This window comes from Sparassis crispa (genome assembly GCF_003851025.1).
Source record: "Sparassis crispa DNA, contig_000002F, whole genome shotgun sequence".
In the NCBI taxonomy this organism is placed as follows: Eukaryota; Fungi; Basidiomycota; class Agaricomycetes; order Polyporales; family Sparassidaceae; genus Sparassis; species Sparassis crispa.
Genome location: NW_020939749.1, coordinates 823,769 through 840,393, shown reverse-complemented (window position 1 = coordinate 840,393; position 16,625 = coordinate 823,769). Strand labels below are relative to the sequence as shown.

The 16,625-nt window shown below is 51.7% G+C and overlaps 7 protein-coding genes across 7 annotated transcripts; 4 read left to right on the top strand and 3 right to left on the bottom strand.

Moving 5' to 3' along the window:
- Window positions 1–438: 438 nt before the first annotated feature.
- SCP_0302430 (predicted protein) lies at window positions 439–3,257 on the top strand (the record flags this gene model as incomplete). Its single annotated transcript, XM_027755640.1, has 9 exons — window positions 439–534; window positions 585–655; window positions 712–1,028; window positions 1,079–1,170; window positions 1,222–1,376; window positions 1,430–1,508; window positions 1,558–1,640; window positions 1,692–2,224; window positions 2,281–3,257. 9 exons carry the CDS (start codon window positions 439–441, stop codon window positions 3,255–3,257), a joined length of 2,403 nt encoding a protein of 800 aa, XP_027611441.1.
- Window positions 3,258–3,875: 618 nt separating this feature from the next.
- SCP_0302420 (hypothetical protein) lies at window positions 3,876–4,849 on the bottom strand (the record flags this gene model as incomplete). The annotated part of the gene is made up of 2 exons (XM_027755639.1): window positions 3,876–4,722; window positions 4,776–4,849. The coding sequence occupies 2 exons, from the start codon at window positions 4,847–4,849 to the stop codon at window positions 3,876–3,878; spliced, it is 921 nt and encodes a 306-aa protein (XP_027611440.1).
- Window positions 4,850–5,763: 914 nt separating this feature from the next.
- On the top strand, window positions 5,764–6,345 carry SCP_0302410 (hypothetical protein; the record flags this gene model as incomplete). Its single annotated transcript, XM_027755638.1, has 2 exons — window positions 5,764–6,013; window positions 6,077–6,345. 2 exons carry the CDS (start codon window positions 5,764–5,766, stop codon window positions 6,343–6,345), a joined length of 519 nt encoding a protein of 172 aa, XP_027611439.1.
- A 1,000-nt stretch (window positions 6,346–7,345) lies between these two features.
- Window positions 7,346–9,078, bottom strand: SCP_0302400 (hypothetical protein; the record flags this gene model as incomplete). The annotated part of the gene is made up of 8 exons (XM_027755637.1): window positions 7,346–7,558; window positions 7,613–7,702; window positions 7,766–8,016; window positions 8,083–8,443; window positions 8,496–8,694; window positions 8,752–8,797; window positions 8,858–8,942; window positions 9,004–9,078. The coding sequence occupies 8 exons, from the start codon at window positions 9,076–9,078 to the stop codon at window positions 7,346–7,348; spliced, it is 1,320 nt and encodes a 439-aa protein (XP_027611438.1).
- Window positions 9,079–10,391: 1,313 nt separating this feature from the next.
- On the top strand, window positions 10,392–11,111 carry SCP_0302390 (predicted protein; the record flags this gene model as incomplete). The annotated part of the gene is made up of 3 exons (XM_027755636.1): window positions 10,392–10,510; window positions 10,607–10,775; window positions 10,824–11,111. The coding sequence occupies 3 exons, from the start codon at window positions 10,392–10,394 to the stop codon at window positions 11,109–11,111; spliced, it is 576 nt and encodes a 191-aa protein (XP_027611437.1).
- Window positions 11,112–11,336: 225 nt separating this feature from the next.
- SCP_0302380 (hypothetical protein) lies at window positions 11,337–11,700 on the bottom strand (the record flags this gene model as incomplete). The annotated part of the gene is made up of 3 exons (XM_027755635.1): window positions 11,337–11,503; window positions 11,565–11,596; window positions 11,654–11,700. 3 exons carry the CDS (start codon window positions 11,698–11,700, stop codon window positions 11,337–11,339), a joined length of 246 nt encoding a protein of 81 aa, XP_027611436.1.
- A 1,118-nt stretch (window positions 11,701–12,818) lies between these two features.
- Window positions 12,819–15,498, top strand: SCP_0302370 (predicted protein; the record flags this gene model as incomplete). Its single annotated transcript, XM_027755634.1, has 15 exons — window positions 12,819–12,914; window positions 12,967–13,095; window positions 13,146–13,170; window positions 13,221–13,253; window positions 13,311–13,339; window positions 13,390–13,494; window positions 13,547–13,574; window positions 13,626–13,752; window positions 13,818–13,938; window positions 13,988–14,039; window positions 14,091–14,138; window positions 14,195–14,200; window positions 14,258–14,281; window positions 14,330–15,006; window positions 15,073–15,498. The coding sequence occupies 15 exons, from the start codon at window positions 12,819–12,821 to the stop codon at window positions 15,496–15,498; spliced, it is 1,926 nt and encodes a 641-aa protein (XP_027611435.1).
- Window positions 15,499–16,625: the final 1,127 nt, after the last annotated feature.

Genomic DNA, 16,625 nt, shown 5'->3' with positions numbered 1-16,625 from the left:
CTCATGCTGAAGATTGAGTGTGGAATACTCAGATAAGCTCCTATCGATCAGCCAGAACGCGCGTATGGAGCGGTTCCTACCAACGTGCACGCCGTGGATGTCTTCCTTGATATGTTTTTCTCTGACTCGGAGCACATGGTGTCAGAAGATCACCCAAACAGTCCAGCCGGGCCCGGCATCCGGAGGAGAAAGGTCTGAGGTTAGGTTTGTACGTACCATATGCACAAAAACCTCTAAAATGTTACGTGACAACAAACACGGTCACGTGATGGAAAGAGATACGCGGTTCGAAACGTGATGTGTGACGACAAATTCAGTCCAAGCCCAAAGAATATTGAACCGTGACTTCGTCTTCAAGTTCGTCGCGGTCTCGTCCTCTCCTCGTCGCCGTCCCCTCGTTCTCTCCTCGTCGCTGTGGTCCTCGCGACACCCCCCACCATGTCGTCACAGTTAGATCTGTATGACCCTCTCGATGTCATCGGCACAGGCTCCTTCGGCATCATTAGGAAAGTCCGTCGGAAGTCAGACGGTGTCGTCAGTCGCTCTCCCTGTCTGCCGTATATTATGACTCATTTCCGCTTCAGATTTTAGCAAGGAAGGAGCTCAATTTCGAGCGAATGTCAGACAGAGACCGCAAGCAAATTGTCTCAGAAGTGTAAGTTTGCCCCCCTGGACTGGTGACCACTGAAACGTTGACGCGGCTGCCAACAGTAACATCCTCAAGGAGCTCAATCACGAGCACATTGTCCGCTATCACGACCGACATGTCGACCGCGAAGCAGGCATTCTCTACATCCTCATGGAGTACTGTGGAGGTGGCGACCTGTCTTCCGTCATCAAACAAGCCCAGCGACACAACCAACCAATTCCTGAAGACACCGTCTGGAACTACTTCATGCAGCTACTTCTCGCATTGAATCACTGTCATCATCCCAATGGACACGGCCGGCCCTCAACCACCGGTAGTGATTATGAGGGGAAGGAACGGCGGCCACAGATCCTGCACAGGGATCTGAAACCAGACAATGGTGAGTTGCCTTGCAAGTTGACTGGGGAAGATGCTCTCAAAGTGGCATAGTATTTCTGGATGAGAACAACACTGTCAAACTCGGTGACTTCGGTCTCTCGAAAGCCCTCGCTCAGGCCAGCTTCGCAAATACCTATGTCGGCGTACGTCTCGCGTCCATGGCATATTCATGCGTGTCTTCACGTTTTCCATAGACACCATATTACATGTCCCCCGAGTTGATGCAAGAGAGAGCTTATGACTCCAAGTCGGATATGTGGTCGCTCGGTTGCCTCATATACGAGCTCTGCGCACTCAGGCCCCCATTCCACGAAGCCAAGACACACGCGGAACTCAGTATTCTCATCAGGTAGTGTTCGATGCGCATACATTCTGCTTCAGAAGATGCTGAGAGGCCCGTAGGAACGGACGGATACCCCCACTGCCGAAGGGGTACAGTCAATCATTGTCGAGTGTCATCAAGACAATGCTCAACCTGAACGTGAGTACGCACTTTGTTGTTTGTGGGCCTCACCTGATGGTTCTGTTAGCCTGCAATGCGGCCGTCCGCAGGCCAGTTGCTCGGACACGAGCGACTGGAACTCGCCTTCAAAGTCTCTGAGACCCAGAAAATGTAACTACAGCTTGCTGCATTGCTCTGTGCTATTGACACTATTTGTTGCAGGTTGAATCAAGTCAAGGCTCATAAGGCCAACCTACAAGCTAGAGAGCGTGATATTGTTGCGCGAGAAGCTGCGATAGCGGAGAAGGAAACACGCCTAAACGCGCTACTCACAGAGAAGGAGACTCGCGCAAAAGCTCTTCTCTCGCAGAAAGATGAGGAAATCGCAACCCTCCGCTCACAAGCCGCAAACACAGAAGCTGCACAGCTCATGCGCATACGCGAGGCCGTGACACGGCGCGACGAGGAGCTCCGGGCGATGGTGTTGAAGCAGGAGGCGGAGGTCGCTGCTCGGATGGCGCGTCGCGAGGAAGAAATAATGGAGGCGGTGCGCAGGCGCGAGGAGGAGATCACGCAGATGTGGATAGAGTGGGAGACCAAGGCACGGGAAGCGATGAGCCGCGCCGTGGAGGAACGTATGGAGTGGGTCCAGCAACGGGCGGAGGAGCTGGAACATGAAAGGGTGCGTTTGCAAGCCTTGGATGAGGAGCTGCAGAAGAAGATAGCTGTGCTGGAGTCCGAGAGCACACAGCGAGGTAAAATCGAGACATTCTCGATAGTCTGGTGGTTTCAAGCACTAAATGTTGCTCAGCAGGCATGTCGAAGACCAAGACGGCGCTTCAAGAGGTGAAGAACATCATGGCTACTGCTCGTCTCTCGGAATCGCCAGAGCCTATATCGTCTCGTGCTCTATCCAGATACTCTGTGCTAGAGACCCCTACCCAGAAGGTGCCTCTCCTGTCTGTGGAGACGCCGGTCCCGAAGCTACTCGCACCTCCGTCTGCGATGAAAGGCGTCATCTTGACTGCTACGGGACAGCCCATTGCCACACCTAGCCCCGCGGAACTGACGAAACTGTTCATCGGGACCCCCAGGATCCGTCTGAATTTTGCCCAGGTATTCGACTACGATTCTGAGGCAGAAGATGATGACGGAGACAATAACGGCGATGAGAGTGACACTTGTGTGCCATCACCAGCGCACGAAGAGCATGCGGATGATACCACCCCGCAGCCCTCGCCTGCTGTCAGACCGACGCGTCTGCGGCGCCCATCCATGATCCGCGCGTCGACGAGCCGCCCGACCGTGGAAGCTGCTGCTGCGGCTGCATCAGAGCCCAAGCGTAGCAGGCGATCGAGCACTCGTGCCTCATCCTCACAGATGTCCGAGCCCGCGTCCAAGGTCCATTCGACATCGACTGCGCGTGCTGCCGTTGTTCCCCAGCCCGCGCCCGAATACAACTTGTCCGACGAGGAGAACCTACCAAGCCCCTTCATCAAAAAGGTGGACCGCGACCGTATCTCGCGGACGGTGTCTGCACCAGCGCGAGCTGCTCCGAACGTACCATTCCCGCGCAACGCTCCGCGAAGAAGTGGGCCGACGCTTCGCACGGTGGCGGTGGTCAACGCAGCGAATGCTGCCAATTCTGCGAGCACGGCTGGGAGTGGTCGTAGGGTCAGCTTGAACAAAACCGGCATCAAGTCCGTCTCAAGTACGCATCCGCGCTCCTCCATCGTCAAGGCGCAAAGAGCAAGTGAAGAGGCAAGGAAGGCATTGATCCGGTCGTGACCTTCTCTCTTCCGTCTGTGTTTGATCACGCGGCGGATTGTTTGTCTTGCTAGGGAATGTTTTGGTGTATTTATACTCTACATTGTTTATGGTGTTGCGTGATGAGTGGGTTGGTGGTGTAGCTTTCCTGGCATATTAGATTCTGACGTACGTTGGTCCGGGACAAAATGGTTATCATCTACACTAAGAGTAGGGGTGAATTTGAGGACTGGCAAAGTGCGGAATTACAGAATACATGTCCAGTTGTCGGTCTAGCGAAATGACAAAGTACCTGTGTACTCTGGTTTGTATCGCAACTTTGTAACTGACAAAACTGAGACAATATCACGAAGGCAACATGGAACTGACCGTTCGGGATACTTAGACCACGCATATCCCAAGAAACCAAGTAGGATTGAAGCAGGGAACTTCTACCTATCTTTGGGTGATTGAATAGACGTGACGAAAATGAGAGATAAGCACAAATCCAGACGCACTGGACTCGAAGTGACTGAAAACGAGGAAGACAAGGTCTGAATGCATGGCTCCAGGGCCATTAGTATATGGCCAAACAACTGTTACGTGCCACTCAGTCTGCATTCACTGAATTCTAGACGGTTACTCACCAGTAGATGACGATTACCAGGGATTGCAGACCGCCCAAAAGGCCTTCTCAAGTTCCAACTCCTTCTCATAATGTGGAAATATTCGGGTGAAAAGCTCGCACCACTCCGTGTACATCTCCCGATTGTACAAGGCGTAGGTGTAGTCCCAGTACTCGGGGAACCACCCAGCACACTCCCAGTCTATCCATCCGGACAGATGTCCATTGTAAAAAAGTAAATTGGAGGGATTGAGATCACCATGAGTAAGGCAGATCTGGTGAGGGCTGTATAGATCCTTCATCTTTGCATGAAGGTCATCATGAAACCGCCTTGGCATTTTCTCGAAGAAGGATGCGAGAAAATCCTCCTCGGAAGTAAACGGCCCAATATCTGACTGGTGATTGATTCGATAGGAGCGGCAAGGGGAACCGTCAATGGAAGATATGGCGTTGGATGGTGCAGGCAATGAGCGAAGCTGTGCGAACCAATCTCGCAGTGTCTCCTCGAAGGAAGATGAATCTGTGGCAGACAATTCTCCCAATCTGTAGTTTCCTCCAAACGAAATACCAGGAAGACGTGTCATAAGAATGAAGGCACCACCATCATCTCGCAAAACGTCTAAGACGGCGGGAACCGGAATCGAAGTGTTTTCTTTGACGTATTTCATCGTCACGGCTTCAGCGTATCGAACATTGTACCCATACTTCGCATACATATTGAATGGGAGGCGCTGCACGAATGCGGATGCCTTGCCGTAAAACTTTTGGCCCAAAAACATTAGACACTTGTAGCCTAGCATCCGAAAACTGGGAGGAACGCGTAGCCATATGGACAGCACGAATGAAACGCGATCATGTTTGTAAGGAACCAGAGGCTTTGTCCTACGACTGCCAACGTTAGTCCTACGAGCCTATTCGTACAGTCGTTAGCTCACATAAGTGGAGAATACGGATACAGCAGGCCGCGACCGCCGGATGTATCGCTTGCCGTCAAGCTCAAGTTTGGCATAGCTGAAAGACAACTCATAAGCAGATGTTCTAGCACATGCAAAACCGAACGCACTTTCCTTGACACAACAATTGGTTGAAAAGAAACAGAACTGCTACAAGTTGCAGATGATTGTGTGAGATAGGAAGTTTGTGGAAACGCGGCGGTGCTTGGACGCAATTGGTAGGGACCCACAGTGAACACCAATCATCAATACCTCCAAATACGGCAGGGAGACGAACTAGCGCTTGACCATCGTGCCCCATAATAACTCTGATTCTCAGCCAAGGGTGTTAATAGCGCCCTCCGTTGCGCCCACGAGTCACAATCGGCGTTCCGGTCCCTTTACATCATGTCCTCTCAGGCAGTGACAATGATTTTAGATGCAGCTTCATACTTCTATTTCGCCTCGTCCTTGAGTATGCACGTTTTGTGCTTTCTTTGTTACCTATCTTATCCGTTTCTCTAATCCTTAGGATGATGCCTGCCACTAGCTGGACTCGAGGGCAGTGCGGGACCGATATATTGACTCACGCAGCCGTGTGATATTATGTTGTTTTTTGGTGAGTTCTCACCCGAGTCATCTCTCATTCTAACATCAGAAGCACAAAATCACATAATGTGGCCCATAGATATCAACTCGTGTTGATTTGGGGGTCCAAGTTTACAGACTCCGAGTATACCTCACGCAGTTGTAGCTCTTGTTATCTGATGCTTGATCATGCGACTGCAGTGCCGCAAGACAGTTAAGACGGAACGAGCGGTTTGAATATGCACCAACCTCCTTAACCTTTCACCTGACAGATTTCTAGTGAGGTTTGTGCCTTAGCCGTCCTCCAAGTTATCTTGCTCAATAAACTCTATAGGAACGTTCAAAGACACTTACTTTGTACCATCGTCCGCACATATCGTACGGTTGGCCAATTTTTATTGCCATGGTTCCAGTAAACAGGCTTAATATCACACAGTACCCTATGCCGGGCCCCACAGTTCCCCCCGGAGGTATATATGCTGGTCTCTTCAGGAGAGGAGATGGCACCTTCCATTGGACGATTATTATTTCCCAAGACGCAGGTCATGTTGTCAACAAGTTCCATGCCACGGAAGACAGCCGAGGATGGCGCTTTGAGTACTCCCTTCACACCATAGTGAGGTCCGTCTCGGCTTGCGCTGTTGTCAAGATTGGTAAGTTTGCTTGCCCAGCCTTTGAGGGGAATGTTCTCATAGTTTCTCTATCTCGGAATGCAGGAACACTCTCATCAAACCGTCTTGTCGGAGATATCCATACCCTCCTGAAGGATATTCCTATGCAGACACCAGTTGCTGACCTTCCTCAGTCTTTCAGCTGCCGCATCTGGTTCAAAGAAGCGGTCCGTGTGTTAAGCAACAACGGCATTATCAGGTGCCCTGCTGTGAGCCGGTTGGAGGCTGAGCTCAAAGGAATTGCGCGCGAGCAGGAAGTTTTGATCGGTCTAGGATATGATTACAAGATCTTCGTTTCCGACTACTCACAGTAGTTGTATACTGTTCAGCTTCTACCCATGAACGAGCATGCCAGTGATGCCGATATTTAGCAGTCCTAATGGAGAACTGAGAAAATTATGACGATATTTTTGTCGGTTCATCTTCAAAAACATTGGTTTATCACGGCGCGGAATGTCACGCGTCACGTGATGTCCCGGGTCGATCTAAACGTTGAATGTTTTGTCACCATTATGTCACACCAACGTGCGAAATGGCCAGAGATCGTTACGATCTTGCGCGTGACTGTAAATGGCCAACCTATGTATACGTGACGCGTTACGCGTTACTGTCGACTTGGATGTGACTCATGTCGGTAGGGCATAGCCTTATAGGACCCCCGATGCACCCATCCCCGAAAAATGGGCCACCGGAGGCAAAATGTTGGATCTTCGGCCCCCGAAAATGGCCAAAAAGTCGTCGAAAGTTGGGTGCGAAACACCCCCAAAATGTGACCCTCCAACCTGAGGTTAGGTCCAGAACCCCCGAAAACTGAGGTTGGCTGGCGGATCTCTCAGGTTCCGGAGGATGGGCCTAAAATTTAGCCGTATGTGGTGGTTTGGGCGGAAAGCTTTCGTAATTTGGGTCACAAAAGCTTTGTGCAGGAAGCAAAAATTTTGTTCCGCATGCCCCACATACCCCCGAAAATGGGTGGTTGGCCACCCCCGAGAAATGTCATCGCCGGGATCGGAGCTCTTAGTTGATTCGCGGGGGTCCTAGCCTTATGTACTCTTTTTGTCCTGGTGCAAGCATCTTGGTCTCGGCAGGTTCGATGCAAACCCCTATGATATAGTAAGTTGTTGAAGGGCTCGGTTCCTTGCGATGAAGTAATTCGCGCTCTACTAAGAGTCATAAGTTAGACGCATGAAAATGGGTCGTACTAAGTAAGGTTTTTCGGGATAGGCACTTGTGCGTAGTAAGTAGACTACGTCCATCTGGTATGATATATAATACAATACGGCGAATATAGTCCCAATTGCTGAAGGTGTCCGTGGCTCACCTCGACCACTGACCGACTGGCTCGTCGTCCCCATATCCCTCACCCCCCAGCCGCGGTTGCTCCACTATTCTATAATCCTCGTTCCTCTTGGTCATCGGCACTGCGCCCAGGTCCATATAGGAGGCAGAAGGATCGGGTTTTGTCACGCGCTCCTGCTTAAACTGCCGAGGAAGGAGCGCGAGGCCTGCGAGGTAGAGTACGGGGAGCAGCTTATAAGAGATTGTATGAGCGCGTAGTACATCCTTGTTTTCGTCAGAACGCACCACGATCCAGATGTACCACACGATGTTTGCAGCATTAGATATCCCTCGGCCAGTGGAAATTTCCCACTCGTCGCGATATCCCGTGCGCACCTGAAAGTACGAGATACACAGTCATATTCTGCAAGAATCCCGCATCTCAAGGGAGGGACGAACCTGGTAAAATGAAAGCCCAATAATTACAAGCCCAAACACCGCATGGAAATAATTCTGGATCGGCCTGCGCCCGCCGAGGAGAAAGAAGCCAGGCTTCCAGTAATGTATAACTGCGCCCAGGACGATCTGCAGAATATAGAGGACGAAGAGCGCAAGGCCCCATTTCTTGTGGTCGTCGCTGAAGTGCCCCGAGAAAGACTGCTGGACTGCGGCGATGCCAAGGCCCCAACCGACCAGGATAATCACTCCGCCTGCAAGTACAATTCGTGATGAAGGACATTGCTTCGCGATAATGGAGCGAGATGGAGGAGGCTTACCGAAGGCAAACTGCACGATCCAATGAGCCTTGAACCACTTGGTGGTGAACGTCCTAAAATACCGCGCGAGCAGTGCACCCGCGGGGAGGAGTACGAGGAACCCAATCACGCAAATGATCCCGTGCGCAACGATCAGCTTCTCGAATGGTAGTAACCCGAGTGTGACCGTGCCACCACTGGGGGAGTTGGTGACAGGGTCCGTGAAGTTCGCAAGGGACGCGGCGCTGACGGGCTGGGCTAGGTTCAGCTGGAGGGTGCTCGCGAAAATGTGCTGGGCGATGGATGCAGAAGCGGAGGAGGAGCCTGGGTTCTCAGTGCCGAAGGCGTAGATGATCTTTTGGGTCGTGGCGGAACTGTTCAGCTAGAGAGTGTATAGTCAATGGGCAAGGAGTGTTTGCCGGGTGAAGACATACAGGCATCGTGTACGCGAACTTCTCGTTTGAGCCACTCAGAGAGCTCAGGTTCGGGTCTGATGTCGCAGTAAAGGGTGGATTGGCGACTACCGTCGGCATGGCATGAGATGAGGATTCGCGCTGGGAGAGCGTGATGGTTCCATCCGAGTTCGACCACATTACGACCATTGGGCTCTTGGCCATGACGGTTCCGAGACCACTGAAAATGGTTGCCAATATGTGAGTGCTGATCAGGAAATAAGCAAAAAGAACGGACATGGCCATATAACCCAACGGCGCCGCGTTCGTTGTCTGCAAAACGTCTGACGAAGAGGTACATCAATGCCACACGAGATCGGAATAATTTCATTGTCTTCACTGACATTGAACGGTCGACCCATTGACAAGAGCTGAGATGCACATAACATCTGTGCAAGCTATATCCCCCGTGAAATCTGGGTTGGCAGCCTGACCAGCCAGATATTTGTGGGCATGGTGATATCAGAGTCCAGTCGATATGCAGACTTACCCTGCTGCCCAGGGTCTGCGCCCAAGTCGCACCAGTGCAGAAAAGCCCTGACAACAGAACAAGAAATGCGCGCATCGTACCTGCACTATCTAGCAGCGGAGAAGAGAGGTACAAATACCGGACTTTCCTTTTATATGTCCTTTTGTTAAATGCCAAGACGACAGCGAGACCGCAAACCGGCCAGCGACTGGACCAGCGTGCTGCGTGAGCATGCCATGCCGCCCTCTGCACACTCCTTCCGCAGTGATGCCTCGGATCGATCAGCGCTACGTATGTGAGAACGCAAGCCCTTGCGGGGCAAGGAACCGGTGGCAATATGTGGTCTAGGCAAATGCCACATAGCATCTTCTGTAACTTGAGCGATATGATTGGATGGCTGGCCTGCCTTCAGGCGCTAATGGGCGCATGCGCAGAGGTTGCGCAGTTGCTGTTCTGGCTAGGGTCGGCATTCGGCAAAGCCAGAAACTCACCAGTTGGATCAAGGTGAAATAACAACGGCTTTGAGCGTCCAATGGCACCTCCTAACTTGTCAGTGATTAATTATTATGGCAGATTCCAGAAACTTGTCGAAGAGCTGCAGTGGCTCGCGAGACCTTCACGAGACAATACTTCACTGCTCTACCAGAAGATTAATTTTGGTGAGGTGGCACATCACTGCAAGCCGGGTGTGTTCGATTCGTCCGTTTTCGTCGGCAGACCAGGCAGCAAAGCTTTCGCTCTCTTATTCACCTTCCCGAATACCTGGTCATACTGAAAGCATCCCGTCACGTTGGGCTCGACGATGATGTACGCCGCTCTAAACGGCGCATTGTGGTAGTTTTCATGGTCCGAGGAGAAATGCCTGTGCGCTGCAGCCTATCTGAAACCACCCTTCAGCGTACTCGCGACGGACCTCAATCTGAGGAAATTAGAGGCCATGTGAGGGTTTCAACGCAGTCTGTAAGAACAGTTCTGTGATAATTACCGCCACGCCAAGGCCGTTAGCCTTGCGCCTGGCTTCATCTAAGATGATCATAGTGTGAGGTTGAGAGGTTGATGCTGAAACGTGCGTAGGAGTTATCTAATCAGATTCGATCGCCGTAGGATCGTTATCTCGGGGGCTTAATTACTCAGGTTCTCCGCAGTGCACGGCATGAAACTACATGACAATGCTCTCTTCACACATGGGTTCACACAGGGAGGATATCTCAACACATGCATATGATAGTGACCACCCAAAGAAAGCAGCCAGCACTTGGCAGCATGACCAATTCATGTTCTCGAAACTCGGTAATATATGAATAAGAGTACTCGGGGTGCATAGCGAGAATAACTGAATGCCCTCCACAGCATTACCATCACACACCGCCTCCACACAGATAACTCGCAGTACAGCGAAAGCAGCGAAGATGTCCGAGCAAACCGTCGTCGAGCTCATGCGCATGCAGGTGACTGACGCCTACATTGCGAGGTCAGAGCTGCATCGCGAGCTGCGCAACGGCGTACGAGCAGGGCTCGTCCACCAGTCGTACGGCCTCTGCGTCGAAGACTAGATGCAGCTCTTTTGGGTTCTGCGTGCGTTCATGTAGCACTCTTTGCCGATATGTGCGTTCTTACTTACTAGGCATGTAGACTTCGGTCAAGGATTCCTACCCAAGGATTTTGTCTGGCCAGAGGCATACGGTGACTTCCCGCAGAAGATTGGGCAGATCACTACTGCTCCGCCCACATCATACTTGATGCCCTTAAAGAAGTTCTCGCAAGCGATAACCCACGCGCCTGTGACTGAGATGGTGCATTCTGTTTACATTTCCGTTGGCAGGAAATGATGGTCATCCCAGGGCGGAATGGTCCTGAAAGCCGACGCAGATAGAGCGCAGTTTGGAGCAGCTGTAGACAAGATGTTAGCGATGGTACACGCGGATCCGGGCTCTACAGATGGCATGTGGGTATTCGTAGACTCGCACGATGGTAAGGCGTATGTCTTAGTCGGATGGAACTCCTTGGAGGTGTGTGCGCTATTTGCTCTACACTATGCATTCGACTGCGGAGTGTCTCCCATTGCTGAGACAGAGGCGTTCAAGAACGCGAGCAAGAGGTTGATGGTGTATGTCGCTGCGCTGGTGTGAACCCTGTTCATGCAAGATTCACAGATGCTATTCGAAAATGTGTCGGGGAATGCTATGATTGATGTGTAGATCGCGCACAGCCAATCAATGCCTCCTACAATGCCTGTCGCCAAAAATACAGCACTTGTCAGAAAACGTGAGGATGAGATGAAACGCTGACCAATCGTTCCATTGGTTAAAGAAATTCACCTCGCCCAGCACAGCCCAAATGTGCGATATTTTGCCTCAATTTAATATATCGACCTCGGTGATGTGCACCGGCCTCACGAGGGGACAGAAGCGCCGTCCGACGTCCGGTTCAATTGGAAGTAGAACGAGGAGGACAATATACGAGAGAGAAATTCGATTCACAGGTGCTGACCAAACCATAGCACCAAGAGGCATCGCCGGAGCTAGCTCCAGATGTAGACAACTCAGCAATTCATGGATTGATAAAAGTTGAGGAACATGCACCTTCAGTCACAGATACCCGCGTCCAGCATCTGCTGTGTTTCTGTCATGTCGTGGACGTAGCTCAGAATTATCAGGGAGAGCTGACGTACATGGATGAACCAGGTTCAAACATCCGGAGGGCATCATACTTATCCATGCAAGTTGGAGTACTGTTTCCGGGTCGAATAGCAGAACTTGTCCTTCAGCCTGTAGGTTCCGAAGTGACTCTACTCGAGTCAAAATATTCGCATGGCGGATAGTGCGATGGGGGTCAAACCTTCTTGATTCACGAGGCAAGAGTTTTTCTCTCTGCGTGAGACGTAGAAAGCAGCTCTAGGATGCCATTCTCTACAGAGGTTTTCTCTTAAAGATACGACGGCAAGACGCCCATTCAAGTTCAAACGAATGATGGCGACTACCCACATCGCGAGCTTCGAGTCAATTGCTGGCAAGAGTGGACCCGGGAATCAGCGTTGCATTTGGCTCCGTAGGTGAGAAATACGAGTGGATGAAACAAGAAAAAGAACGGTGGAGAATGGCGTGAAGACATACACCTTCGACCTGGCGCTGGACAAGGTGCCTTCGAGCTCACAAATCTAGCCCGCTGGAGTAAAGACAAAGCAAAAGAGGGCACTGTAAGATAGGGTAGGGCTGGTAGTTTTTGTTGTCAACGGTGCTCCAAGACGCAGACACATAGCTTTAAGCAGAGCTCCGATCTTCACATGGGGAAAACGAGATACGAGTCACGGTAAGATTAGTCGGTCGGGTTTCATGTCGCTGTCACCACAGATCACGTCTCCAATAGGTTACAACGATCTGTCCGTGTCTGGAGGATGGACTTGAGACTATATCATTTAAGTACGATGATACCTCTGGAGAACAAAAATTGTGAGTGGATAGGATTGAGATGATCATGACAGGTGGGAGGTGTGTCAGTAACGGCAACGGCCGGCAAAGCGTCCCTATGGCAGTGTACCGTCCCCATACTGAGTCTCCCTCTTTTTGCGTCTCTGCATCGCTAAATGCTTCCCACTTCTCTCCTTCTTACTCTCAGGACCTAAACAATCCTTTGCGTGGACTCAGGAGTTGGTCCATATTTTCCTTCCAGCTTCTCTCATTTTCTGGGAAAGGAGAGCGAATTTCAGGTGCGTAACGAGCTGAGCGGAATAATTACGCCAACTGACCCTCGGTTCCAGACAGGTTGTCTTGTACACATTGCAATAGAAGCCCCCGCAGGTCTGGGTAATATCTCCCGTAACGACTAGCTTCACGACAATGGCCTCCACAACCTCCGCCGCAACGTCGGCAACCTCCTCTGCGGCGTCCGCTACGTCCTCCGCCGCCTCTTTCACTGTGCCCGGAAGCCTCAAGGTGTGTTGTTAGCCACGTCAACTTGCTTGTGCTCACAGAACATGATGACTAGATCGTTGGCATTATTCTCGCAATATTCAGCGGTACTCTCATCGGTTCAAGTTTCGTCTTCAAGAAGAAGGGGCTTCTCCAATCACAGAAGGGCAGGGTAGCTGGTGAGGGGGTGGCATATTTGAAGTCGGTGCGTCTGCTCGTTTGTTCCTACCAAGTCCTATACTAACCTCCGGTTAGCCACTGTGGTGGGTAGGCATGACAAGTATGTGGCGACGTGTGTCTGGTCGAGCAAGTGCTAACGAACGTTCATAGTGATGATCTTTGGCGAAATTTGCAATTTTGTCGGTATGGGCGGTGCACCCTATCTCGTTTCTGCCAATCTAACTACCTGACCTTCCGCAGCATACGCCTTTGTAGAGGCGATTGTTGTAGTGCGTACTATGCCCTTAGTACCTGTAGATCCTCCTGACTGCGAGTACAGACGCCTATGGGGGCGCTCTCGGTCGTTATCAGCGCAATACTCTCCTCAATATTCCTGAAGGAAAAGCTGAGCTTCTTCGGCTGGCTAGGCTGCGCTCTATGTATTGTACGTGTTCCATCTCTTCACACTGTCTGCTGGCTCACAGTTCAATGATTAGCTGGGCTCAATTATCATCGCTCTCAATGGTAATTCAGATGCGTCTTTCTGCGAGACGGGTATATTAACCCGACGTGCAGGTCCTCAAGAACCGTCTGTTGGCCAAATCACACAATTTCAGAAACTATTTCTCGCGCCTGGCTTCCTAGCCTACGGCTCCGTCCTCATTGTCTCCGCGATTGTCATTGTATTCTTCTTTGCCCCACGGTCCGTTCCAATCAATATTCTCCGATGACGTTGTTCGCTCTGCTTATCACATCCATCGGCCGCAGCTACGGCAAGAAGAGCATGATATGGTACATCATGGTGTGCAGTATGATCGGCGGTATCAGCGTCAGCGTCACTACCGGACTTGGTTCGGCTATCGTGACTAGTGTGATGGGCGACAACCAGGTGCGTCGGTGTAACAATGACCGTTTACCAAAAGCTGATGACGCCATAGTTCAAACATTGGTTCATCTATTTCCTGATGGTCTTTGTTGCTGTAACATTAAGTAAGTTTTAGCTGTGGTGTATATTGGAGGTCCTGTTGACCATTTCGTTAGTCACCGAAGTATATTACCTGAACGTGGCGCTGGCGCTCTTTAACACAGGTATGTCTGATACTGCGCAGCACGTTGCTCAAACTTACCATCATTGGAATTCACAGCGATGGGTATGTTGCCACCCGTCTTGATGTAATTGGCTTTGTCTGACTGATTCCTCCATGCAGTCACCCCGACATATTATGTGATATGTAAGTAGTTCGGCTTCCGTAGCTGCTCCGAGCTGATTCCGCCCGCAGTCACCTTCTTCTCCATGCTCACGACGATCGTGCTCTTCCAGGGCCTGAAAGCCCCCGTATCCCAGATCATCACGCTCGTCCTTGGCTTCTTAGTAATCTGCTTCGGGATTACGATCCTCCAGCTCTCGAAAATTGATCCGACGCAGATCAAGCAGCTCGACCGGCGCTCCACGATGCTCCTCCAAGCGGCCAAGAACAACACTGCGGGCATCGACGAGAAGGATCTCTCTGCTATCGAGGACCCAGGTATCGACGCGCTGCGCGGCGGGTTTGGCATGGTGGGCAGCATCATCCGCGCCCGCAGTGCACGCCGGATGAGTATGTCGAGTGGCACGGTGAGCTCAATCCATTCGCGGTACAGCGCGATGCCGCCGCTACCCGCGCTGCCCTCGCACATGAGCTACGGGCAAGACTCGCTTGCGGGCTTGAAGCGCCACCAGTTGTGGGACCCGCCGATGCCCTCGGCCCTACCGGAGGTTGCGGTGTCTGACGCGGACTCGGACTTCTTGTCTGTAGCGGGCACGACATCGCCCCTCCCGAGTTCACGGAAACAGAACGTGGTCAAGTTCGATAGTCAGGATGTCGTGCATCAATACCACACACCAGGCCTTGGCGATAACACTGCGACGCACGAGATCCGCCGTGCCTCGCACAACACCGGCACGCCCTCGTATGATGTGCGTGGCTTGTACTGCTTACCCATCATCCATGACCCATTAATCAATTCACTTTGTACTTCGTAGACTGATGCGAAGTCCTCGCCAGACGTCCAAGTGCTGACCCTGCCAAACTTGCAGTCGCACACCACCGACGATTTCAGCGAGGAGTCCGAGCTGGAACCGCGCACCGCGCCACCTGCGCTCGGCAGCTACGCCGGCGCCTACCAGCCTCCACCTCCCTTCGACCCCTTCGAGAACTCGCCGTCTACAGCTAGCGTAGCATCTTTCGCGCGATCACCCGTCGACGACGGCGCGGACCCTGAGCCCGTGCACCAGACCCGCCCGCTACACCTGTGGGGGCGCTCGCAGCACGGGCGTCGATATCCACCCGGGCAGGTCGACGACGACCGCGAGCAAAGCCGGAGTCTGTGGTCCGAGTCAGAGGATGAGGAGGAGGCGGCGGGCACTCGTCATGGTGGCATCCGCCTCGTCTCTTCCGCGCGGCATTGATGTTATTCGTCGAGTGCTGGGCGCTCGAGTCCATTTCTCCAGGTTTGTATGTCGGTGTAGGCCCTTCGCTATTCTTCGGCGTACATCGTCTTCGCTGTTTTTCGTTCGTCCCGCCTGTGCTGAGTATCTGAGCGGGTAATGTTTTATGTTTGGACTTGTGTATTTTATAGCCTGAGGATCCACTAGTAGATGTGGACCTCTTCCCGGACAGATGTACAGAGCCCCGCTTAGGGTGTGTTTTCGACTTCGTACACGATATGAGTTGGTCTTGACACGATAATTTTGGCATGCTCCCGCGAGCGTGCACAGCAGAATCATCGTTGGAAGACAAATCCCTCATATGTGTAATGTATCTAGTATGAACTTTCAACGTTCTCATAAAGCTTCCATGGCCTTCCTAGGGCAACCAAGGTAGAGTGCTCGTCTGCCAGTTCTATCAATTCTTTCTCCAGAGCATTCACTGAGCGACAATGCACAACTCCTTCGTGCCCGTCGTTCATCGCTAGTAGTCTGATGGCTTCGCGGAACCAAATTCTGCATGTGAAAGGGTGAGGGGAATCACATTGAGGCGTTTCCATGATGATGGTGCGTAAAAGACCGTCCAGTGCGTCTCGAGAGATCGTGGTGGGAACAGTCCCTTCAAAGGGGTCGAACCGGCTCAATAATGCAGAAGAGGCATGGCCCGGCGGCTCACCTATCCTCGCCATGATGGTCAACGGCTTCCATTCAGTGTGCACATCGAACAGTTCGTTCTCGTAATGCCACTTCGTGGGATCCGGTATGTTGGTGACATGTATCTTAGAGCCAGAGGTAGGGCTATCCGCAAGAATCAGAGCCCAATGATATCTCTCATCCTGTCGTCTATATAGAGCCGCATATAGGCCATTGGCGGAGAGAGGCCTCATTACAGAACTTGAAGAAACATAGGCACCATCATTGACGACTGTCAGTCGTAATACTATGACGAGACAACTGGGATGAATGACCTACAAAGTAACGGAGAGTAAGAGAAGAAGAAGTGCCAAGAAACGCGGTCAACCTCTATGAGGGAATGAGATACATAGGGTTACGTACGAACCCCAGGTTCCCAGTGTTCGAAGTACGTGGTATGACAGGTAGACGGTGTG